We start from the raw sequence: 25,324 nt of genomic DNA, 5'->3' as shown, positions 1-25,324 counted from the left end.
AAAGAAATACAATCACCAAAATATAAGTGTTTCATTATTTCTAGTCGTCACTTTGAAATGCAACTCTTTCACTCTCAATGTAGAGCCCTGCTATTTTTCCGTGAGTCTCACTTGGCAATGCCCGGTGAATGATGAAAACTACATCACCTGTTCTAAGACTCCCACTACTTATCCATTGTATCATTCTCATATCATTTCCTTTCATGCAACGCATATCCTCAACCCTCACTGGCCAAGTTTCACTGCCATAGATCATCACACTGCATACACATGCCTGATACACTTTTCTCTTCTTGAGGTTGTTCAGAAATTTTGTTTTGGAGCACAGAGTGGAGTAGGCGCCAGCATGATTGCAAAGGAATAGATGGAGTAATACGTTTTGTAAAACAACATGTTTAAAACTGATGTTAAACCGAATATTATAATATTACTACGAGTAATTCTACTCGACCCAATGCTTAGAATTACTATAAAACTTTGAATTGCACCAACAAACTAAGGGGAATTTGTATTATTTGGATTCTTCAAACTATTGTTCTCATTTTGTGTTTTGGTTGATGTAACCTCCGACCTTCTTCAGATGTATCTTGTTGAACTTAGGAATGTTTCTGTCGAACTTGGGAATTTGGACGGAACACTTTTGCGAATTATGTAGGACCTCTATCCAGTCATAGCCGACGAAACAAGAACGTGCTACTCCCGTGAAGTACATAAAGGGTTTCGTTCAAAATTCCAAGTTTGACAGAAATATTCCAGAATTCCATAAGAAGTAGGTCGGAGGTTACATCGACCGAAACGTTGTGAAAATATCAAGATGAGAACAGTAGTCCAATGAATCCAAATAATCAATCCTCATCTAAAAAAGAAATTCAGAAACGTCATAAGAAGGGCAACTTTCTAATTTGAAAAAAAAAGTTGCTTTCATTCGTTTGACGTTCATGCTCAATCCCGGTGGACGCCTTTTGAATCAATTCGGAATATAATTGCGTGCAATTTTTATGGGAAGCATTCTTTGACACTAGGTAAGTCAATAATCGAAAAATGTTAGAGAGTTGCTGGGCTTGATTATCAACAATAGCGGATTTTCATGCGCTTTCATCTCGTCTCCAAACAATGAAAAAAGGAAAAAAGAGTTCATGTGGCCGTCATGATGCAGCTTTGCTTCCATTCAATGCACGCATTTGAAGAGTAGGCTTTCTTCTAATTTTTTTTTTTTTTAAGTTTCTGTCTTGTTTGTTTTATTTCTACATTTAACCCCCCCCTCCCATTTTTTTTTTTTTTATTCAGGAAAAAAGAAATTTGAGAATGTTGTTAGTTTGTTGGCACCTAGACTTAGTGGTAGTATGATTATATGTATACTAACTTTTCAAGTTAAAAAGATATCAAGAAAACTGCTCTAAAAGACGAAAATGGCTGGGAAATGGGGGTTCATTATACATTAAATTTATATGCGAAAATGATCCCCCACCCCCATCTATATATATATATATATATATATATATATATCTATATATAAAAGGCAAAAGCGGTACACGCATTTTTATATGTCCAGCAAAGGCTTTTTTCACCGGGGTTTTTGGTCGAGGGGGGGGTGTTACCATTTCTTAGAACTTTTTATATACTCCCTAGATTATAATATCTACGATTTGCAAATGGACGTCGTCTCTACATTTATTTTGATTGACTTTTATAAAATTTGTCCTATTCCTTCCTCTCACGTGTGTTTTTTGTATAAAAATGAAATTGAATCAAAAAGCGAAGTCAGCTTCGCGGCCTTTTATGCCGGGATGCCAGAAAGCAATCAGCTTTGATCAATCTGGGAGAAACCCCTCACATCAGACAATTGCTATTCATTTGGAAACTCCCCTTTTTGTGGGAAGCTGGTTTTCTCCAACATCGTGGGGAAACAAATAAATGAAACAGCAGAAAGCTGAACTGGCCTCCAGCCAACGTTCGTTTCTGCAAGTCAACTTTTTGATCGACATTGCTAAATTTGAATGCTTTCCACTTCCTATGGCTTTGTATCGTAGCGGTAAAAGTTCACACTTTCTTTCACTATCTTTTCCGCCTTCATGTCACGGGTTTGAGCCTGCCTGCCTACTAACACTTTAAAAAATCTGTCTTTTGTACTCAACACACACACACCTCCAAACACCCGGGCAATGCCAGGTACCCCTGCTAGTCTACTCTAAGTTGTAAATTATTTTTGTTTTATTTTTCTGCTTGAAATGTTATTCGTTTGCTTGATATATTTTCTTTTAAAACATCATCTTGGAATATTTCTCTTTCTTTTTTTTTTTATTCAGGAAAAAAGAAGAAAGTTCAGAATGGTGTTAGTCTGTTGGCAAGTATGACCTTAGCAAAGGCTGCCTTTCTATGCAATGTTTTATCAGAAGATCCGGAGTGCCACTCTCTTGCTTTTAAAATTGGAATGTTTGGACTTGAAATGCCGCGACCACCAGCATCTAATAAAGTTTTAGAAGTAAGGTTCGACAGTTTTTCTCGTTTTAACTTGTGTTTTAAACAAGTTATGCGTTATTATATCTCGATTATTCAGACTACTTTTCATGCTTTTTTTCACAATCTTTTATCCAATGTAACCTCTGACCTTTTGTTGAACTCTGCAATCTATGCAGAGTCTAAAACTGAAACTTTTAATTCATGGGGTTAGATTGTTCTCATTCTGTCAGGGTCCTGGATATGACCTAAAACTATATCCGATGGTGAGGCCCCCACCTTGCGGGCTTTGGGGAGTGTGGAGCCACCCTTTAATTGCCATTGCTCCCAGGTCCACTCTGACCCAGAGTGGTAGTACCTGTTAGGGTCCCAACTATGGGTTAAATAGAATCTAACTTAAAAAAAAAAAATACTCCATTAAAAATCGTTCCTCAAAATAACTAGATTCGGCATTAAATAACCTGAAAAAGGTTGATATGCCGTAAAACAACCAACCAACCAACCATCATTCTGTCGGTCATGACTGGATAGAAATCATAAACCATAAAAAACTTACCAAATTTCCTAACGATTACTACAACATTTTCCCATTGACTACTTTACAATTATTTTCTAGAACAGCTACCCACCGAAAACTCTTTATTTCTAGGACTTGTACAGAATAGCTATCCACTGGAAACTTTTCTAAAATTAAACATGACTTTCAATTCAAAAATTGCGACTTAAGAATTCTACCTGGTCATGGCTGACGAAATGAGAACATGATACTCCTGTGTAATAAAGACTTCTGTTTGTAATTTCATGCAAATTCTTGAGATTAACAGAAAGATTCTTGAGTTTAACAAGATACACTTGAAGAAGGTCTTAGGTTACATCGACTGAAATTCAGTGAAAGTTGAGAGCAGCAGTCCTAATAATCTAAAAGATTACAGTAGAACCCCGGGATTTGGCATTAATCCGTTCCAGGGTTGATAAAATCGCTGTATGGCAGGCCTAGGCAAAATTTTATACAGTACATATTAAAAATTAGTAACAAAATACATACAGTATATATAATACACATGTATATAATCAAATAACATTATAAATAACACCGTAAGGTAGGGCAAATACCATAACCAGGGTCCGGAAAAACATATTCCACATCGTAACCTGAACAAAATGTATCCTAGGGCCACCATATTCCACATAAGTTTGTAGCTTAACTCTTTGTAATGAAATGTCGATTTGAATCTTTATATGCGGCAAAGTTCTGATATTCTAAAGAGGTTCCAAATACCTGCCTGCAATATACTTCAAATGATTATGCATGATGTTGCTTGTTATGGATATATGTCACATAGCCACTATCTTTGTTGCTTATCTTTTGTCAAGATGCTTCATACCAAAATTTAAATAAACTGAAAATTGGCACTTACAGTAGAGCCCCGTGAAACGGCATTAAAAATTAGTAACAAGATACAGTGCAGTATATAATACACCTGTATATAATCAAATAACTTTATAAATAACACCGTAAGGCGGGACAAATACCATAACCAGGGGCTAGAACAGCATTGTATTTCACATCGTAACCTGAAAAAAACGTATCCTAGGGCCACCATATCCCAGGGTTCTACTTTACTAAATCTTTAAATTTCTGGATTTCTCCGGAAAGCGTTTCTCCTTTTTTTATTTCTTAAAAAAAATGTAATCGTTTCCGTTTATGATTAAATGTCTTTTGTTGTCTTTGCTGTTCACAGGTGAAATTAGCTTATCAGGAGTCTGAGCTTGTAACACTGCTGAAGAAAATTCCGTTAGGTCAAACCGAATTAAATATTTTGAAAGAAAAAGCGGAACAATTGAAGGAAGGAAAGCTCAGCTCTCGAGGAGATGCTCTGCTGCCATTGACACTGGCCAGTTTCATTTTTGATCTGTTTTGTCTCCCAAGTAAGTGTTTTATTTATTTCTTACTTTTTTTTTTTAATTTATTTTTCACCCCCTTGGAATGTAAGTGGCTACTATTTGGGATTGCCTAAACAGGGGGTGTGGTTGGCGGTTGAGCAGCAAAATGTCCGTTCAAATTACATTTAAACTTCCGCAGGTTAATACAGTCAGTGAAGCTGCAAAGTTGAGCAGTTTGAGGGGAAAAAAAAAACTAAAACTTTCTGACATCTAAGGACCTCTACAGTGAAGGGGTGGGATCTTGCTGCTTGTCAGGTTAGCTAAATCATTGAGAAGATGCAAGTGCTGTGAACTCATCAGGGCACATTCCATTAAAATACTTGTAAAACGGACATAGGCATGCAACACTGCAGTGATGAGACAGAGGTTAGAGGTTTCACCCTTTTCTCAACTTGCTCTCTTACATAAACACAATGGAAGACCCCCCCCTCCCCGCCTCTATAATCAGAGAATATTGTGATTTTAATTTGTTGTCAGACACAATTTATAGGACTAACATAAACTTCTCTATCAAAGAAGCAGCCATGTGTATGCATATATATATATATACACACACGTTTTATTTTTTATTAATGGTTTAGAGTTACATATGTTTCGGTTGCCGGACTGTATTTACGATTCAGCAGCCTCGTCAGACCTTACAGAAATGGCTATTATTATTTGGAAGAACGATTTTAAAAGAAATACGAGAGAAAAAAAAAGAGGAAAAAAGGAAGAGGGAAAGAGAAAAAAAAAAATATATATATATATATATTCCAAGATGAAATAAACAAAAGTTACAAAAAAGAAAAAATTTAAGTCTTTGAATTTCAACAAAGTTTTGCACTATACATGCTCTGCACCTATAAAATTGATACATTGAGCTTCACTCGAAATTAACCGTGATTCAATTTTTATCATAAGTCTTAACCCGTTAAATGAAAATGGTATACATTGAAATTAACAATATTTAAAAAATAAACATTTATAAATATATATATATATATACCACATAATCACTGAGAATGTGTGTGAGAGAAAACTTCTCAACCTATATACACAACAAATTTTTTAAATTTGGTATATCGGTATTCAGACACATGGACAACTTTTAATCGGTTTTTATCCGGAAAAAAGGGCTGCTAAGGAGTCAAAATTTATAAATTGGTACTTGGGGGGAAGGGTTATTGGATTTTTATCTGTTTGTCAACTGTTTCACGAGGTTTGAAAACGCTCTTTAAAGAGTGTGGCAAGCTGGTCTCATGGTTATTGTACTTGACTAAGCGTCTTTAGGTTTTGATCCCAGCTTGAGTAATTTTTTTTTTTTTTTTTTTTTTTTACTAACACGGAGTGAATTGTTTAGAAAAAGCATAATACTTGCATGCACATGTCTCAGCTTCTTTTGTTTCTTTTTACTTCATTTTTTTTTTTTTTAAAGGAATTTAATATTACGTTTAATATCGGGCAATACCAGGTACATCTGCTAGTATATATATATTTATATATATGAACCAAGATGGCTGTTGGGACAAACATGATAAGTCTTCTATAAATTTTTATTTTTTTTTCTTTCCGACATTATATTGTCAACCATTTTATTTCTGTCCGGAACTGGGAGCATGCCTTTTCCATAAGCACCGGCTTATGAACACTCGGTAAATGGCAGCGATCAGGCTGGCTTTGATGCTGTGGGAGGTTATGTTGGTGATGTTCTTGATGCATGACCAAACGAAGTAGTCCAGCGGGTTCAGGTTGGGGGAGGAGGGGACCCAGTGAGAGAAGGGTACAAAGTTAGAGAACTCTTTCTGAAGCCGAACCCGAGTCTCTTTGGACTTGTGGGCCAGCACTGAGTCCTGCTGCAACCCCTAGGGTCTGCCATCGGCCACCTGATTGCACCAAAGGATCACCACACTCTTTATGTGAGGTGGCATGATGTGGTCCTCACTTGAAACCACACCAAAAACCATAATCGTGGCCGGAAACTTTGTTTTCATCACTCTGGGAACGTCTCTGTTATTCGTGGCAATCCAGCAATGCATTTTGAGGGTGCTGGCAATGGTCCTGTTGTCATAACTTGGACAGGTAGAAAGCATGAGTTGTATAGTGGCACATCTCCGATCTTGTATGTTGAACATTGTGTCACTTTCAGACATGATAGAAGGCTCCTATCGCTCTTGGGATTTGTACACAACTCGTAGATGGTCAACAACAAAAAAGAAAACCGGTTTTCATCAAACGTAAATTAAATGTTTTTTTTTTATAGTGGCAATTTTATCGTTTCACTATATATCCCTTATAATATCATCCAAATTGGGCTAACACAAACTTCACAATCAAAAAAGCGGCCATATATATATATATATATATATATATATATATCTCCAAGCATGTGTGATTAAATACGACAGTTTTCTCTCTTTTTGAGTTTTATGGTGATTTTTTTTTTTCAACATGGCGAACAAGTCTCTTTTTCTCGATAGGTAGATCGTGCATTGTGACTCGCACTGCTGTTTGAGCCATTCTTCAAGAAATCAAGTGTTTGAGAAATGGCTCGAACAACAATGCTTGGTGCCACAATACACAGTCCACCTGTTGAGAAAAAGAGAATTGTTCGCTGTGTTGAGAAAATCAGCAGAAAACTAAAAAAGAGAAAACTATGCTGCATCAAATCTGACAAGCATGGATAACGGCTTGTTACCTATCTATAAAAGTGAACGTGTCTGTCTGTCTACATTTCCCTACGCAATAACTCTGTCAATTTTTAGTCTATAGACTCGAAATTTGAAATACCGGGTACTGAGATTTGGGAAAATCAATGTGACGCGTGTCAGCCAGAAATTTGGCTGTTAAGGGGTCAAATTTCAACGATTTGACCTTTAAGAACTCTACCAAACTCCTCCGACAATTTTGGGTCTAGACACTTGAAATTTTAGATATAGGTTCCTTGAACCTGGATCTAATTTAATAAAGTGATTTGAGCCCGAAACTATAAATTTTAAGGGGTCATAATAGGGGTCAAATTAAAAAAAAATTTACTCTTTTTTTTTTTTTTGCTCAGCATACACCTCCAAACACCCGGGCAACGCCGGGCTGAAATGCTAGTATATATATATATATATATTACACACACACACACCTGGTTTTATATAAAACATTTTTTTTTTTTTTTTTTTTTTTTTTTAGGTAAATACCCCTTATAATATCATCCAAATTGTTTCAAATAACAAGCTCAATGAAAATATATTTTCAGATGTAGAGTATAAATATTGGTTGGCTGTATCTCAATGACTAAAGGAAAAAAGTTAGTTTGCAGTCATAAGTATTTTATTTATTTTTATTTTGACTAATGCCTATATTTTTCTTTTACACAGTATGCATGGTTTGCAGACAAAAAACTAAAAAAGATATTGTCCAAATATTTGGCTGCACTTCAGAGACTTTCAAATGATGGCGATATAAAATAGGAGAAATATTTACAGAAGGAACGTCGAATGAGAAATAGGTGTTCTTTGCTTTAACCCGTCATTGAAACCTTATGTGGCAAAAAGAGTTTCTCAGTTAAGAGTTAATTTTAAAGTTTTTTTTTTTTAATAATTTACGACCTTATTCTAAAACCTTGCCAAAATGGTGCTTGTACATTTCAAGTAAAAGCACTTAGGTGTCAATTAGTTCGTTTAATTCAATAAACGCGTTGTTCATTCCTTTCTCAATTCAATTCATTTTTCCTATTTTGTACGACTGGGGGATATATATAATATATATCCACCGGTTCTCTACAGATCGCGCTCGATTCCACACAATTTATTGGCAGATGCCAAAAAAAAATTGCTTGTCAAGTTGAGAAAATTGCTAGAAAAGTGATAAAAAAAAAGAAGCTAAATTCCATCATATTTAATCAGTAGGGCTATGACAACAGCATATTCTTTTCATTGTTTTGACCCTTGAGTATATATCTGACACAGTTAATCAACCGAGAACCACATCAATCTATATAAAAACATAAGATATATACTCGAGGGTCAAAACAATGAAAAGAATATGCTGTTGTCACAGCCATAATAACAATATATACGAAATCTGGACAAAATAAAACATCATATTTAATTGGTTTACTGGCTAGGATCCAAGGGTAGTATTTGTTCTGTCCAAAGATGGTATAATAATATATCATGAGGTTTCCATTCGCGCCGGGGGTCCATACAACGAAAATATGTCACGACTCCTGTAAGGATATTAGAGATAAACCATAATAACCAGATATATTCTGACACTACAGTAACCAGATTACTTAGATAAATACTTTTACAGTTTAAAATAAACGGCTACAATAATACCATGGGGGTTCCATACATGCTGAACGTCAACAGAATGCCCAGCAGGAATAGATTTCATATGAAAGGTGCTTCTTTCTTAGAACTGCACGCCTGTGGAACTCTGTTTCGTCTGCCTGCTTCCCACCGGACTACAACTTGGATGTCTTCAAGTCCAATGTTAACAAATTCCTAATCAACCGCTCCCTTAAGTAAACACTTAATCAAATCTCCACACTAACGTAATGTACTTGCAATAACCCTTATCCCTGAGTGGCTTCCGGGCCTTGATGAGTGGTGATCACTGTGTAAAAAAAAAAAAAAAAGATACTGCTTTAGAATTTCCACAGGTTGCGCTAGTATATAATAGATTTTGTTTGATGATTAAAGTCAAGTTTTAGGTACTACTAGCAGGGCTACCCGGCGTTGCTCGGGACCGTATAAACAATGAAAAAAAAAGCAGATATTGAACATATGTTTTATTCTTAGGGGAGAGGAATCTTTCATCTCAAGTTTTAGCGTTACAAACAAACATTTGTCTTTTATATATATAGATAATGACAGGTTTTTTGGGCCCCCCCCCCCTCAAAGATAACTGATCAGTTGACCGACTTCTAGTGGTCCGTTTGACGTGAAATTTCGATATTTGTCATCCGGGTGATGGGGCTTCGATATGATACCAAATTTGTCAAGTTTTGTTCCGTCTTTCAAAAGTTTTAGCGTTACAAACAAACATACATACATACACACAGACGTTTGGCTTTTATATATATAGAAGATAATAACCAGGTCAAAACTTGATACTTACAATATAACCTTTGTGTAGACAATTGGCCCTTTCTGTTATGTAGGTCAAAATGATTTGATAAAAGACAGTTAATTTCTATATATATGGAGGAATATAAGAATATCAGAATATCAGAATATAAGAATATAAGAATATCAGAATAGTAATGTAGGGAACTGATTGTTGAAGTGAACAAAAATAGATAAACAAAGTTCTCGTATTTGTTTATCTGTTTATTTTCCATCATAAAACAATCACAAATAAAAAACAGTGAATATGGATTTACTGTTTGAAATAACTGGGATGATGGAAGTCTTCAATATTTCGAGAATAGCATGTCTTTTTCAAAAAGAAATAAAACAAAAGAATGTAAAAAAAAATGGAAATTTTTGTAAAAATGGAACTGGAATTGATTAGTTGGGCTGTCAAGCAGAAATAGGACTTAAAATTAGATCTGCATTCTAAGTGTTATTTGTATATACTGATGCATAATGTTTGTTTATTTATTTTCAACACTATTATCATTGTCATTATTATTCTTTTTTTATATATATATTTATAAAGTAATGGGTATGTGGTTCCAACGAGAGAAAAAAAACGTACATTTAAGGGTGTAGCCATCAACAATTGTAGGTTTTTAAGACTTTTATCATATTTTTTAAACCTACCCCATGGGGGGCAGAAAGTCTCATATCGGTACTCCCTTCAAAAACACATTCGTGCTAGCAAAACTAAAATGTTTTCCAAAGAAAAATTCCATAAACTCTCAACAAAAAAAACTTGACTAAAATAATATCTAAAGAGAGCTAAAACAAGGCTCGAAACATAAAAATATTCAGAAATATTAAAAAATGGTAAGTCTTAAAAACCTACAATTGTTGCTGGCTATATTCTTATATTATACAGTAGAATCTCAGGATACAGCATTAATCTGGTCCGGAGTTAGGATCGTAAGGTGAAATTGCCATATGGCCAAGGGCCTAAGCAAAATTTTATACAGTACATATTAAAAAATTAGTAACAAAATACAGTACAGTATATAATACACATGTATATAATCAAATAACATTATAAATAACACCGTAAGGCGGGGCAAATACCGTAACCAAGGGGCGGAAAAACATTGTATTCTACATCGTAACCTGAAAAAAAAACGTATCCCCCGGAGTTCTAGTGTATATATAAATTTTTTTTTTTTTTTTTTTCCATATATATTTATTATTTTATTATTTTATTTAATTTTAGCAAATGATTTTCAAAATGTTCAGAAAATAATTACCTCCCTTTTGTTACAATTAGAATTCTCTAGTTTTTGTATTTAGCTAAACTCAATGTTCACTAATTCTCTTCAAAAAGAAAGGTACCAAGAGAATGTTGTGTAAAAAAAAAAAAAAAAAAATGTAAAGACGAAACCTGTCAAGCAGAAATAGGTCTTAAAATTAGTCTACATTTTAAGTATTGTATATGCTGATGCATAATGTTTGTTTATTTTCAATACTATTATTATTGTCATTGTGTGTGTGTGTGTGTGTGTGTTTCTTTTTATATATTAATTTATTTGATTTAATTTTAGCAAATGAACAGATCAGTTACTGTTTTAATTCTAATGGAAGTGATAATGCCAAATGTTAAATCAATCCTGTGTCATCATGAAAATCAAGTTTTAATTAATTTATTAATGAATTTATTCATTCTATTTTGGGTTTTCTATTAAGATTTTTTTTTCTGTGTTGCTATTTAATCTTATTTTAATGTCTGTTTGTGCAAAATTCTTAATGTCATTTTCTTTATCATTTTTTTTTTTTTTTACTATCTACAGTGAAATAAAAGATTAAAAAAGATATGCTGTAAAAAGTAATTTACCGAAATGATGGCATATGAAAGAATGATAGAAAATGGTTGATATTCTTTTTGTTTTCAGTTAGTCCTGCTTGTGGTAATGGCGGCAAATCCCCGAATAGGTCTTCGATTTTGATGATTGCACGAATGCCCAGTTATGAAAAGTTAGCATTTGAGGGAGCTGTAGCTGCTTTGGGTAAGAATCCTCCATATTGTTGTCCTTGTTCCACACACAGTGCTTGCTATGGTTGAGAATTTTTTTAGATGAGAATTTATGGTATGGATTAGTCGGTCTACTGTTGTCAGTGCTTATACAGTAGGGGGGCACAGATGAAAATCGCATTCCAAGTATAGAATGCGTACGGATTGGGCAAAAATAGTTATCCTCACCCAAAAATTATGAAAACTATCGAATATAAAAATAATTTGTTTCTTTTTCACTGAATCTTTTTTCATTGCAAAAACGTAATGATGTTCACATCTAGAAACAAATAATGGGTTTAAGCCTCCTAAAATTCATACTAGATTTGTACCCAGTCATTACTGATTTCAAAATTCCCCTGAAGAGGGTCAAAGTTGCATTATACCGAAACATTGTGAAAATAACATCCAATATTAGTACCCCCCCAAAAAACTGTCCTGACTTCCACGAAAAGCACACGTCTATCTGAAACCACTATCAATAATTTCCTCCACTCTTTATTTGTGCCTAAATCTAAACGTAGATTCCATGAACACAGCTTCTTTCTTAGAAGTGCACGCCTGTGGAACTCTCTTCCGTTTGCGTGCTTTCCAACTGACTACAATATGGTTGTTCAAGTCCAACGTAAACAAATTCTTGATGAGCCATCCTCTTAAGTAATCTAATTTATCAAATTTCCACTACTAACGATGACTGACATATTCCCCTTGACCATTGTACACTCATTAACCTTTATCCTTGGGTGGCTCTCGGGCCTTTATAAGTGATGAATCCTTTGTAAAAAAAAAAAAAAAAAATCGATGCAATAATTTTATTTGATCTTAAATTTATTTTGACCATTTTAGGATTGAAAGCCAATGTTTCCGAAGCGGAACATCCACTTCTTTGCGAAGGAACAAGGAGACAACGTGGAGATCTTGCCATCACCATGTTGGTTCATTATAAAGACGACCAGGCCAAACTTAGCAAGGTAATTGGCGCTTCTCTATATTTGGGAACCATTTTTTTTTTATCAAATGAAAAGCCTGTTCTCATTTGCTGTTTTAATAAAACGGACTTCATTTCCTCCACTCAGCAATAGAAGAAATGCACGAACCAACACATATACACTCATGAGCAAAAAAAATTGGGCCAAGAGTGAAAGAAGGAAGAAATCGATTTTTCAATATTTTTCCATGAATTTTTGTTAATTTTAACTGAAAATTTCTATTTTGCAGATCATTGTTATTATAGCATATAATAATAATTGAAAAAATTAACCCTAAAAACGTTAAGGCGAGGATATAAAAAACCGAATTGCAGGATTAAGACAGTCCAAAATGAGTTACAAGCAGATTTTTGATATTTTAAGAAAAGAAAACATCTTTTTTCTGTAGTGAAGTGAATTGGTCGAAGGTTTGAAGTCGAACGCTTGGTAAAAGGGAAATCTGGATCTGGTCGCCCTAGAGCATTCACTTTAAAGGACGACCACAGGCTTAAATTAACTATTTTAAATAATTGAAAGAAAACTTAGGTTGACCATAGCAAAGAATTCAAAACAGGGGCTGGAAATTCTCTTTCTAGATATACAATATCTAGACGAATGAAAGAAATTGGATTTTCTTCTAAAAGGTGTGCAAAGAAGCCATTTTTATCTAAGAAGAACATCAATGATAGAAAGAAATTTTTCTTGTATTTTGGCAAGAAAGATACAGACTGGTTCAGGAATGTTTTCTAGTCAGATGAATCAAGATTTTGTTTTGTTATTGATGCTCCTGATGCTCCCATCGAAGAACTGAACAAAGATTTTCACCAAGTTGCATAAAAACGACAGTTAAACACGGGAATGGAGAGATAATGGTATAGGGAACTTATTAGATGTGAGAAGTCAATCAATGCAAAGGAATACATTTGAATATTAGAAACAGGACTGTCACCAAGTATCTAGAAGCTGGGAATATCTCAGAACATTATTTTTCAACACCATAATATCCCTGCACACTCTACTAAAGTCACAGAAAATGGTTTTCTGTTAATTCAATTAATGTGATATTTTAGCCATGTCAAAGCCCTGATTTAAACCCAATCGAGAATATTTGGTCCATAATATCTCATGCATTGGATGGAAGAACCTTTTCGAATAATGGCAAACTGTGGGAAGCTGTGCAAAACGAATGGAATAGCATCGAATCTTCACAGTGTTCCACTTTGGTTGAGAGCATGTCTAAAAGGATTGATCTTTTAAAGAAATCAAAAGGGAATGCGATTCCATCCTAAGCATTTATTAAAGTAAATGTCTTGTTCTGTGTTATTAGTCTCGTTTAAGTTTCTTTGTTTAATTGTTCTTTGTTCAATATAGCTTTTAGTGCAATAAAGTGTATAAAATTTGTGTGGTCCATTTTTTTTTTTTTTTTGTTCACGAGTGTGTGTGTATATATATATATATATATACACACACACATATACATACATATATATATATATATATATATACACACACATATACATACATATATATATATATATATATATATATATATATATACACACATACACATACACACATAAGTCGCAGATTAGAGATCAAGTGAAATAAATAAACATCTCAACTTGTGTTAGAATTAACGTCCCATTTAGTGACAGCTTAAATGTTAAAATAGAAGCACATCAGAGATCTGTATTGGGTCTGTTGTTTTTCATTTTTGTCTTAGAAGCATTGTGCAGTTTCTTACCAGTTGTTGAGTGTGTAAAAAGAATTTTTTTTTTTTTTTATTAAGTTGAATTCAAAATAACAGGCAATCATTTTTTTTAAATTTTTATTTGTGATTTTTTTTTTTTTTCAGGTGATGGATAAGTTACTCGATAAAGAGATCCACCAGATGTACAAAGCCCCAAGTTTGTCAACTTACCTGTCCAGTAAATCTGGGAGTCACCAGTCGACAGCTGGTAGCGCTGCTGCTGAAGCAGCCTTACGTCGAGCCGGTTTCAGTTCGAACAGCGACCCAACAGTCAGCAGCAAGTCGTCGTCGTCATCATCATCAACCCATCAAGCATCATCATCATCTTCCTCATCATCAGTCCAGCGACATGGCAAGGAAGAAGAGGGCGCTACAGCCCCAAGCATTAGCTTGACATCTATTGCGACGTCCACATCTGCTTCGATTGGTAACCACCCAGCCTCTATTGTTGGACGACTGGATTTGCCGCAGTCCACCATGTTGACCGGATCTTCTGGCTCTGTGGCTGGAGACCCTGCTGACCAAAGTTGCTGGCAGAATTCTCCTCCTCCTCAGAGACTGGACTATCTTAATTTGGAGCAGGGACAGATTGCATCAAGCAACCACAGTAATGGCGCCAGACCAAAAACTATGTATTCCCTCAAATATAATAGGTGCGTATGTGCTCTTTCGGTCCAAAACTACATGCTCACAGCAACAGTATCTTTTCACATACGTGGCAAAGGTACAGAATAGTTAACAGTCGAGAAATCTCTACTATTATCTAAAAAGAACTTTGTGTGCATGTGTGCATATAAGTTCGTTTCCTATGGACTCAGAAACAGTTGGGCCGATTTTTATGAAATTTCACACAAATATTCTTTATTTATCTGGCAGTGTTCTTAGATAGATTTTGTATCAGAACATTTTCGATAAGTATCGATAATCGATATAATTTGATGAAAGAAGGAACAGGCGATTTTGACCAAAGTTAACATAACATCCTTATACAGCCTAACATCACAAGTGCATTTAAGAAGTTTTATTTACACACAAGCCGATTCCGTGATATGACTGGGGTGTGTTCAAAATGAATATTTGTTTAGAGCACAATTGAAGCATGATGGTTAACTTTTGCATTTTAAACTTTAATCCAAGCCTTTATACGTAAGAATAATTTGATAAAATCAACAGTAGGTTCTCTACGGTGTAATGTAAATTGCAATGTATTGTGGACTAAACTACTGTGGGAAGGCATGTGAAGCTTCCTCCCAGTGCACCATGATAGATCCCCAATTAGGCAACCAATCGATTTGATTGAAAAATGGTCAATTTCACTCATTTTGATGACAATAAAAATAAGGGAGTGTGAAACATTCATTGGTTCTCATTCGATTCTGGGCAACGTCAGGTTTCCCTGCTAGTTTTTAAAAAAATAACAATAACTAATAACTTACATCAAATGCGGTAGAATTTAATTATCTACCAACCTGTATACTTTTAGCGTGGTTAAATTTCCGTTATTTTTTATTTATTTTTAAAAAATTTTATTACAAAACTGACTTTTATGTTGCATGAAGGAAAAAATAGGTGGTTAGACTTCGCTTAACTGTTGAGGGAGTTAGGGTTCATACCTGAAAAGTTATTACAAAAATGACTTGGTCTACCACTGATTCTAAATCCAAATGTCAAACTTCCTCCATTCTCGGACTTAGGGTTTGTATAGGGTGTCCAAAATGTCACTGAACGGTTTTAAACTTCAATAGATTCTTTTTATTTGATGATATCTTTCTGTAATTTTAACACAATCTGACCAAGACATTGGCAAATTAAAAAAAAAAAGAAAGAAAAATGCAAAATTCAAGTTATCTTTATTTATGAAAAATAAAAATGTCTTTTAAATGTCCTGCCTTGATAGAGTTCAAAATAGACTTCGTAGCCTCGTAGGAGATGTCCTTTTCTCCTCCTTGCAACCTCTATCTCACAGAAGAGATGTTGCGAGTTTGTCTCTGATGTATCGTTATTTTCATGGAAAGTGTTCAACTGAGCTTCAGTCTATGGTCCCCCCTCGCCAAATTTTCACAAGAAACACTCGTCTAGCTGTAAACACTATCAATAATTTCCCCCACTCTTTATCTGTGCCTAAACCTAAACATAGATTCCATGAACAAAGCTTCTTTCTTAGAACTGCATGCCTGTGGAATTGTCTTCCGTTTTCCTGCTTTCCGGCTGACTACAATATGGTTGTGTTCAAGTCTAAAGTAAATAAGTTCTTGATGAGCCGTTCCATATAAGTTATTAAATTTACCAAAATTTCATTACTAATGATTACTATATTGACCAATTTCTACTGTACACTCTTTAACCCTTATCCTTGAGTGGCCTCTGGGCCTTGATAATGTGGTGACGCCTTTGTAAAAAAAAAAAAAAAAAAAAAAAAATGTTACCTATTTTCAGCTACGTATATTTGTGCTCTTTCCTAAACATTATTCATGACAGATTGCAGAATATCTGGATTGCGATTTAACTCCCTTATTTCGTTCCTGATTTTTTCCTTGAATTCTTACAGGATTTAGGGTTTGTTAACATACTCTTCCTTTAAGATATCCTCACAAGAAAAAGTCGGTGTTAGTCAAATCTGAGGAATGTGGTGTCCATTTGACATTGCCATAGCGAGAGATAATATGCGAAGTTGAAAATGGGCAACATTAAAAAGACATTATTTTTCAGAAATAAAGATTGTTTGAATTTTGTATTTTTAAAAAAGAAATTCCCAATCTCTTAATCAGCTTGTGTTAAAATTACAGAAAAAAAATATCAAATAAAGAATCAAAATAAGTTCAAAATCCTTCAGTGACTTTTTGGACACTCTAGTTGAAGTTCATTAAAAAAAATCTTTTTTAAATAACTTTTCGAACATAGAGCCATCCATAATTAAGCAAGAGGCAACTATGTTTTTTTTTTTTTTTTTTTTTTTGTACTTGTACAGTTTAATCAAGACATTAAAAAAATGAAAATATTGAAAAAAAGTTATATTATACGTATCTGTTATGGACTGAAGATCTTCGAAAAAAAAAAATTTCACTTAATTTGATCAAGTATTTTTTTTTTTTTTTTTTTTTTTTTTTTTTTTTACAGCGGAAAAAACGTTTTTATGAGAGCGCAATGAAGGTAGCCATCTTTGAATATTTTGAACGCGCTATGGGGAGATAACTCAGTTTAAAGCGCTGACACTCCCTCCCCATCTTTAATACTAGCTTTTCTTCCTAAAAATCGAAACATGACTACCTTTTGATCGGTATCAACAAATCGTTATTTTTGGGGAAACTGTTCATCTTTTAGCATCCCAAAATCTATCTTTTCTAGCCAATTTTTTTTTTATTAAAAGGATTTTTTTTTTTTTATTCTGTCCACTTTTCTTCCTAACCCTATCACCTACTCAAACTGCCTACCTCAATCCAATCCCAGGTATTGTAATCATTCTCCACTTTTTTAAGTGGTCTTCCATGTTTTTTAATCCAGAAAAAAGATTTCCACTGAGAACCTTCCGTAGGTGTTAGTTTCTGCTTTGAAATAAGAACAAGGCCGATAGCCATTAGTCGCATGCTCTCGTGTAATGAATGAATGCGTGAATGTAGGATTGACATGAAATTCTTAAAGATAAACTAAAATGACCGAAAAATTGGCTGAAATGACTTAAATAAATAAAAAGTAAATAACTTAGAATGACTTTAATGGAATTAAGGATGAATTGAATGACCTTAAGAATGACTTGAATGCTTAAAAAATGACTGGAATCCTTCAAAAACAACTTGAATGATCTGGAGAATGACTTGAATGGCTTTGAGACTGACTGGTTGTAAAGTGGGTGATCATTTTACATTAAATTAATACAGAAAAGTTATCCCCCACTTTATATCACAAAGTTACAAACATAAGTACAACATGTAGTAAGACAGATACTACACTTTGATCTTGGTCAAAAGGCCAAGAAAAGGGTATTTATTTGCTCTCCCACCGAGCAAATTAGGCACAAGGCTGATTTTTAATGTGAGGAGTGAAGGGAAAATAATGGAGACCACCTCCCCGGGGAGTAGGGGAGTTAGATAGTGACACTTGGTATGAAGGGTTCCCCTACATTGACCAAGGTCTTTTATGTGGGATTGCCCCCACATATGGTCTTTGCTTGCAGTATCTGCTGGAACAGATACTACACTTTGATCTTGGCCAAAACGCCAAGAAAAGGGTATTTATTTGCTCCCCCAATGAGCAAATTAGGCACAAGGCCGATTTTTAATGTAAGGAATGAAGGGGAAATGGGGACCAGCTCCCCGAGGACTAGGGGAGCTGGATAGTGACAATTGGTATGAAGGGTTGCACCTATATTGACCAAGGTCTTATATGTGGGCCTACCCCCACATATGGTCTTTGTTTGCAGTATCTGCCGGAAAGATACTAGACTTTGATCTTGGCTAAAAGGCCAAGAAAAGCTTAAAAAGCTAAGAACAGCATCTATTAACAACAGACCTTTGATCTTAACCAAAAAGGCCAAGCACAAAAGTGTTACGGAGTTATAGTCGCTTGCACGTGACTAAAAAGCTGATTTCTGCCAAATTGTTAGTCTTACGTTTTTATATTTTTAGTTCCCATTTAGAATTTGATTCGAAAAAAAATATATATACATATATATATATATATATATATATATATATATTTTTTTTTTTTGGAAAAATCTTTATGATGTATGTTACAAAAAAGTTGTCATAATCCAAAAATGATGTAAATTGATCAAGTAATTTTTTTTTTTTTTTTTTTTTACAAGAAAATCAAGTTTTATGGCAGCCAAAATGAAGAGCTTCATTTTTTTTTTTTTTTTTTTACAATGTGTTAAAATTCAAGGGCGGATATTTCAATTCGATTACAAAAATATACAGACTGTACTATGACTGCCAAAAATTATTTACTCTGTAAAAATCATAAAATTTGATTTTCTTAAAAAAAAAAAAAAAAAAACTAAAACTATTTGATCAATTTACATAAATTGTAGAATATGACCTCTTCATCCTGTGATGAGTATGTACATCAAAGATTTTTGTATTTTTTTTTTAATAAGTGTAATTCTAGTAAAGCACCATTTTTTTTTTTTTTTTTTTTTTTTTTTTTTTTTTTTTAATCACTATTTGCTTAGATTTTATTTCTCTTCCATTTTTTTCTTCCATTTTTTTTTTTTAAATCACTATTTGCCTAGATTTTATTTCTCTTCCATTTTTTTCTTCAATTTTTTTTTTTTTTTTTTAAATCACTATTTGCCTAGATTTTATTTCTCTTCCATTTTTTTCTTCAATTTTTTTTTTTTTTTTTAATCACTATTTGCCTAGATTTTATTTCTCTTCCATTTTTTTCTTCAATTTTTTTTTTTTTTTTAATCACTATTTGCCTAGATTTTATTTCTCTTCCATTTTTTTCTTCAATTTTTTTTTTTTTTTTTTTTTTAATCACTATTTGCCTAGATTTTATTTCTCTTCCATTTTTTTCTTAAATTTTTTTTTTTTTTTTTTTTAATCACTATTTGCCTAGATTTTTTCTCTTCCATTTTTTTCTTCAATTTTTTTTTTTTAATCACTATTTGCCTAGATTTTATTTCTCTTCCATTTTTTTCTTCAATTTTTTTTTTTTTTTTTAATCACTATTTGCCTAGATTTTATTTCTCTTCAATTTTTTTCTTCAATTTTTTTTTTTTTAAATCACTATTTGTCTAGATTTTATTTCTCTTACATTTTTTTCTTCAATTTTTTTTTTTAATCACTATTTGCCTAGATTTTATTTCTCTTCCATTTTTTTCTTCAATTTTTTTTTTTTTTTTTAAATCACTATTTGCCTAGATTTTATTTCTCTTCCATTTTTTTCTTCCATTTTTTTTTTTTTTTTTAAATCACTATTTGCCTTGATTTTATTTCTCTTCCATTTTTTTCTTCAATTTTGTTTTTTTTTCTCTCTTCCTCGTTTGTATGGGAGAATCTTGGGTGAATGTCACATCAAGTCAAGATAGTAACGATAAGATAAAGTTTTCCTGCTTTTCTTTTCTTAGTGGCAAAGATACAGACAGCTCTGCGTTAGAAGAAGATGGAAATGATCTGAAGGCTCTTGAAGCTCGAATACGTTGCATGACATTAAGGAAAAAGCCATCACAAGGTAACTTTTCTTTTTTTTGGTGTGTTTTAAAATCTATGTAAAAATGTTGCATGTTACGATTATATCAGAAAGGGAAAAATTGTTTGTGTAAAGATTGCTTGTCTTGGCAAATGGCAAAAACATTGCAACTTCACCTCAAGATTTTAGAAAGCCATTCTTAACATGGGGCGGGGGAAGCATTAGCTTAAAAATACATTTTTGTTTTTTTACAAATGAAGTTATTTGAACAGTTTGCATGATTTTTGGTATATGATATTTTTTTTTTTTTTCATCACATTTACATACAGCATACAAATTATTTTTTTATAGCGGTAGGATTCTGGGCAAGTACCAACTTGCCAAGTTATTTCTACGTCTGTACAATAAAAAAAAAAGAAAAAAAATATTGTCGATGTTTTATTTCAACTTAATCTGCGTTGATTATTTTCTTTTCTTTTGTATCTGTATTTTTTTTTTTTTTTTTATCAGGAATGGCCAGCATTGATAGTAGCGCTCCAGAAACTACATCCAGTGACAATTCTCCGACATTGATTCGACGTGGTTGGTCTAAGCATCAAGGCCCAGGTAGTGACAGTGGCAGCAGTGGGAAAAGCAGCGACTCCCTCGGCTCAAGCAGCTCAGAAGACAAAGCAGCTGTTGGGGGCAACAAAGTTAGGGATAACGAAAGGTGTGTTTATTGTTAGAACACTTTACATTTGTTGTTAAATGAGTTGGGAAATTGAAGACAAGCATTTCTTCAAAAGTTTTGTTACTTAATCTAAGAAAGATACCCCATTCTCCCATTTCAAGAAATTTACCCCCCCCCCCATTCCAAGAAAGTTGCCTCTCCCCATCTCATTCCAAGAAATTGTACCGCTATCTCCATTCAAAGAAACTGGCATGAGTCAATACAGTATTTTTTGCATTGATTTTTATTATCCATGAAAGTATCAGCTCTTCTTGAAATCCCCCCCACCCCCGCCTCTCCTCCATCCCACTTGTTATAGTCGCAAAATGAGGTTTCTTTTAACCCAGTTGTCGGTCTAGAAAAGGCCCAGAGGTCGCAGGTCGCAAGACTGGAGAGTGACTGTGCATCGATTTCTGTATGTTTTAGACATGCAGTCAGGTCTTTCCCCAACTTGTCTTGGGTTTTAAAATTGATTGTCTTATGTACAGTTGAATGACGTGCGGCACAAAAGCAGAATGAGACGAACGTACAATGTTTTTAGCATTTTCTCTTTTTTTCTTTTTTCTCTTTTTTTCTTTTTTCTTTTTTTCTTTTTTCTCTTTTTTTCTTTTTTCTCTTTTTTCTTTTTTTATTCTCTTTCTTTCTGTTTTTCTTTTTTTGCTTTTCCCTTTTTATTTCCTTTTTCTTTTTTCCCCCTTTCTCTTTCTTTCTGTTTCTTTTTCTTTCTCTTTTTTCTTTTTCTTTTTCTTTCTTCTCTTTTTCTATTTCTTTTTTTCTATTTCTTTTTTTCTATTTCTTTTTTTCTATTTCTTTTTTTTTATTTCTTTTTTTCTAGTTCTTTTTTTCTATTTCTTTTTTTCTATTTTTTTTTCTATTCCTTTTTTCTATTTTTTCTATTTCTGTGTTTCTTCCTTTTTTCTTGCTCATTTCTGACTTTTGGGGCTAAATGGGGGGGAGGGAAGCAAATGCTGAACTTAGTCATTTTTTTATGCCTCATTCACTGTGCATTCACGGGGGACCATGCATGCTTCACTTGTTATCTTTTTGTTTTTGCTGACTTAAGGATTATTGAAATTATTTTTATTTTTTTTTAAAGAAATTGTTGAAAACATTTTTTAAAATATTTTTTAAACTGTTTTGGGAATATTATGTATTGGATACATTTTTTTATGATTGAAATTTTATTTGATTTCAATAATTTTATTTTTATACTTTCATAAACATATTTATTATATAAATTCTAATCACGTGCATACACGTAATCGTGTGTATGAAAACAGGCAGATACTTGTGACGGCATTCACCTTAGGTCGGTTGAGGCGTCTTCTTTTAATGAATTCAGTCTCAAATGAGAACTAAGCACAGCGATACATTACCAATGCTGATGCAAGTGATGGCCCATCTTGATCCCATCATAACTATTTTTTGACCGATAACTGATTCTGCACTGTTGGTCACCACAGTGCTTCATCCAACCCCGAATTGGAATCAGATTAATGACTGTTTAATGAATTCATCTCGTTGACTCCAATAGGCATGACCAAACCAACGGAGATGCTTCACAAGAAAAAATTGAAGGGAAACCCAACCTCTTTGCGGGATATAAGGTTTTGACAGGTAAGAACTGCAAACTCTGACCTGTTTGAGTCGGAATTCATTGGCAGAGAGAGCATTCATAAAAATGGTTCGATACTCATCGTGTTATAATTGTTTGCTAAACTTTTTCCTTTTTTTAATGAAATGATTTTTGTATATTTGATTGCGTAGTTAATTCGAGAGGTGAGGGAGGTAAAGTTAATTTCCTTTTAAAATATAAAATGTGTCGTTTCTTTCTGAATGTTTTCCAGTCCACCAAGCCCGTACTCAACTCGATTTACTTCGCATTTCCTTATTGATGCCCGAGCAGCAACTCCAAATATGAAGAGTACGAGGTAAGTTTTGTGTTTTTTTTTTGTTTTTTTTGTCATTTTTTGTTTTTTTGTGTAATTTTTTGTTTTTGGATCTTTTTTTAGTTTTATACTTTTTTAAGATTTTTTTTTATAGTTTCATGTATTTTTTAAAAAATTTTTTATAGTTTCATGTATTTTTTAAAAAATTTTTTATAGTTTCATGTATTTAAAAAAATTTTTTTTATAGTTTAAAAAATTTTTTTTATAGTTTCATGTTTTGTTTTTTTTAATATTTTATAGTTCCACGTTTTTTTTAATATTTTAGTTTCATATTTTTTTTTATACTTTATAGTTTCATGTTTTTTTTTTATACTTTATAGTTTCATGTTTTTTTTTATACTTTATAGTTTCATGTTTTTTTAAAATAGTTTTTAGTTCCATGATTTTATATTTTTTATAGTTTCATGTTTTTTATTTTTTCAGTTTCATGTATTTTTATATTTTTTATAGTTTCGCGTTTTTTAGATTTTTTTTTCTGGTTGGGATAAACAAGATGCATTAATTTATGTTTATGGAATCAGATATCTGGCAGTGAGGACCAAATGTGGTTGTTCTGGGGAGCGTGAAGTCACCGTTTAGTTTCCACTTAGCAAATGTCCATAGCAATGTTCGGCAATGAATAAGGACCTTCTTTATACCGGTGCTCTCTATTTTTATTAGTTTTTTAACTTCTATAATTTGAATTATTTTATTTTGTCCAAGAGGAAATAAATTTTATACCATTCATAGTTATTTCCCTTTTTTTTTTTTCTTGCCTCAAAGAACATTTTTTTTTTCCAAGTTTACTATCCTTCATGTTCCCAAAAGAATGAATATTACAGTAATTTTTTTTTTCTTGTCACAACCTGCTCCAGGGCTTACTAAATCAGAATATGTAGACTTTTAAGTATATTTTTGGACGTTTTGAAGATATATGCAATAAATGATCTTATTTAAACATTTTTTTTTTGTTCATACTCGAGGTTCATGTGCTTGTGAAAAAATTGCTGCCAATTTTGGCATCAGCACCAAGAGTGTGTCCCACCCCTATCAGATCGATTTTGCAAAATGAAAATTTATTTTCAAATGCTGATCTTTTATTTCCAGATATAAGGGCAAAAGAATCATTCCGACGGCCCCAAATCAACCCAGCGAAGCCTCTGCTCATTTTATGTTTGAGCTTGCAAAGAACGTGCTCACGAAGGCCGGTGGGAATAGTTCGACTTCACTTTTTACACAGCCCTCTAACAACAATAATCCAACAGGCCCTCACCGTAATTTGCATTTATGTGCATTCCAGATCGGACTCTATGCACTTGGGCTGCACAATTGTGTCTCACCCAACTGGTTGTCACGGACATACTCCTCGCATGTCTCCTGGATTACAGGTAACGCTTTATGTAGTTCCTAATTTTTTTTTTTTTTTTTTTTTTTTTTTACTACTTTTTTTCATCTTTTGTTAGTTTTAAATTTTTTGCTAGTTTTACATCTTTTGCTAGTTTTACATCTTTTGCTAGTTTTACATCTTTTGTTAGTTTTATATCTTTTGTTAGTTTTATATCTTTTGTTAGTTTTACATCTTTTGTTAGTTTTATATCTTTTGCTAGTGTTAAATCTTTTGTTAGTTTTATATCTTTTGTTAGTTTTATATCTTTTGTTAGTTTTATATCTTTTGTTAGTTTTACATCTTTTGTTAGTTTTATATCTTTTGTTAGTTTTACATCTTTTGTTAGTTTTACATCTTTTGTTAGTTTTATATCTTTTGCTAGTTTTACATCTTTTGTTAGTTTTATATCTTTTGTTAGTTTTACATCTTTTGTTAGTTTTATATCTTTTGTTAGTTTTACATCTTTTGTTAGTTTTATATCTTTTGTTAGTTTTATATCTTTTGTTAGTTTTACATCTTTTGTTAGTTTTACATCTTTTGTTAGTTTTACATCTTTTGTTAGTTTTACATCTTTTGTTAGTTTTATATCTTTTGCTAGTTTTATATCTTTTGCTAGTTTTATATCTTTTGCTAGTTTTATATCTTTTGTTAGTTTTATATCTTTTGCTAGTTTTATATCTTTTGTTAGTTTTATATCTTTTGCTAGTTTTACATTTTTTGCTAGTTTTACATCTTTTGCTAGTTTTACATCTTTTGCTAGTTTTACATCTTTTGTTAGTTTTATATCTTTTGCTAGTTTTATATCTTTTGCTAGTTTTACATTTTTTGCTAGTTTTACATCTTTTGCTAGTTTTACATCTTTTGCTAGTTTTACATCTTTTGCTAGTTTTATATCTTTTGCTAGTTTTACATTTTTTGTTAGTTTTACATCTTTTG

The 25,324-nt window shown here is 32.9% G+C and overlaps 1 protein-coding gene across 2 annotated transcripts in view; it reads left to right on the top strand.

The window, feature by feature from the left end:
- The window catches only part of LOC145266312 (zinc finger SWIM domain-containing protein 8-like), a 128,780-nt gene that overhangs the window by 77,199 nt on the left and 26,257 nt on the right, over window positions 1–25,324 (top strand). For both annotated transcript variants that reach the window (XM_080121869.1, XM_080121868.1), the window contains exons 12-20: window positions 2,307–2,482; window positions 4,200–4,386; window positions 11,399–11,512; window positions 12,364–12,488; window positions 14,341–14,888; window positions 20,303–20,406; window positions 20,875–21,073; window positions 22,921–23,004; window positions 24,109–24,389. In XM_080121869.1, the coding sequence (XP_079977995.1) occupies window positions 2,307–2,482; window positions 4,200–4,386; window positions 11,399–11,512; window positions 12,364–12,488; window positions 14,341–14,888; window positions 20,303–20,406; window positions 20,875–21,073; window positions 22,921–23,004; window positions 24,109–24,389 (1,818 nt within the window). The remainder of the gene's footprint in view (window positions 1–2,306; window positions 2,483–4,199; window positions 4,387–11,398; window positions 11,513–12,363; window positions 12,489–14,340; window positions 14,889–20,302; window positions 20,407–20,874; window positions 21,074–22,920; window positions 23,005–24,108; window positions 24,390–25,324) is intronic.

Source organism: Euprymna scolopes, chromosome 41, assembly GCF_053919585.1.
Source record: "Euprymna scolopes isolate OS-2025 chromosome 41, ASM5391958v1, whole genome shotgun sequence".
NCBI classification, from domain to species: domain Eukaryota; kingdom Metazoa; phylum Mollusca; class Cephalopoda; order Sepiida; family Sepiolidae; genus Euprymna; species Euprymna scolopes.
The sequence above is the reverse complement of the archived record's forward strand: the minus strand, read 5'-3'. Positions and strand labels throughout refer to the sequence as shown.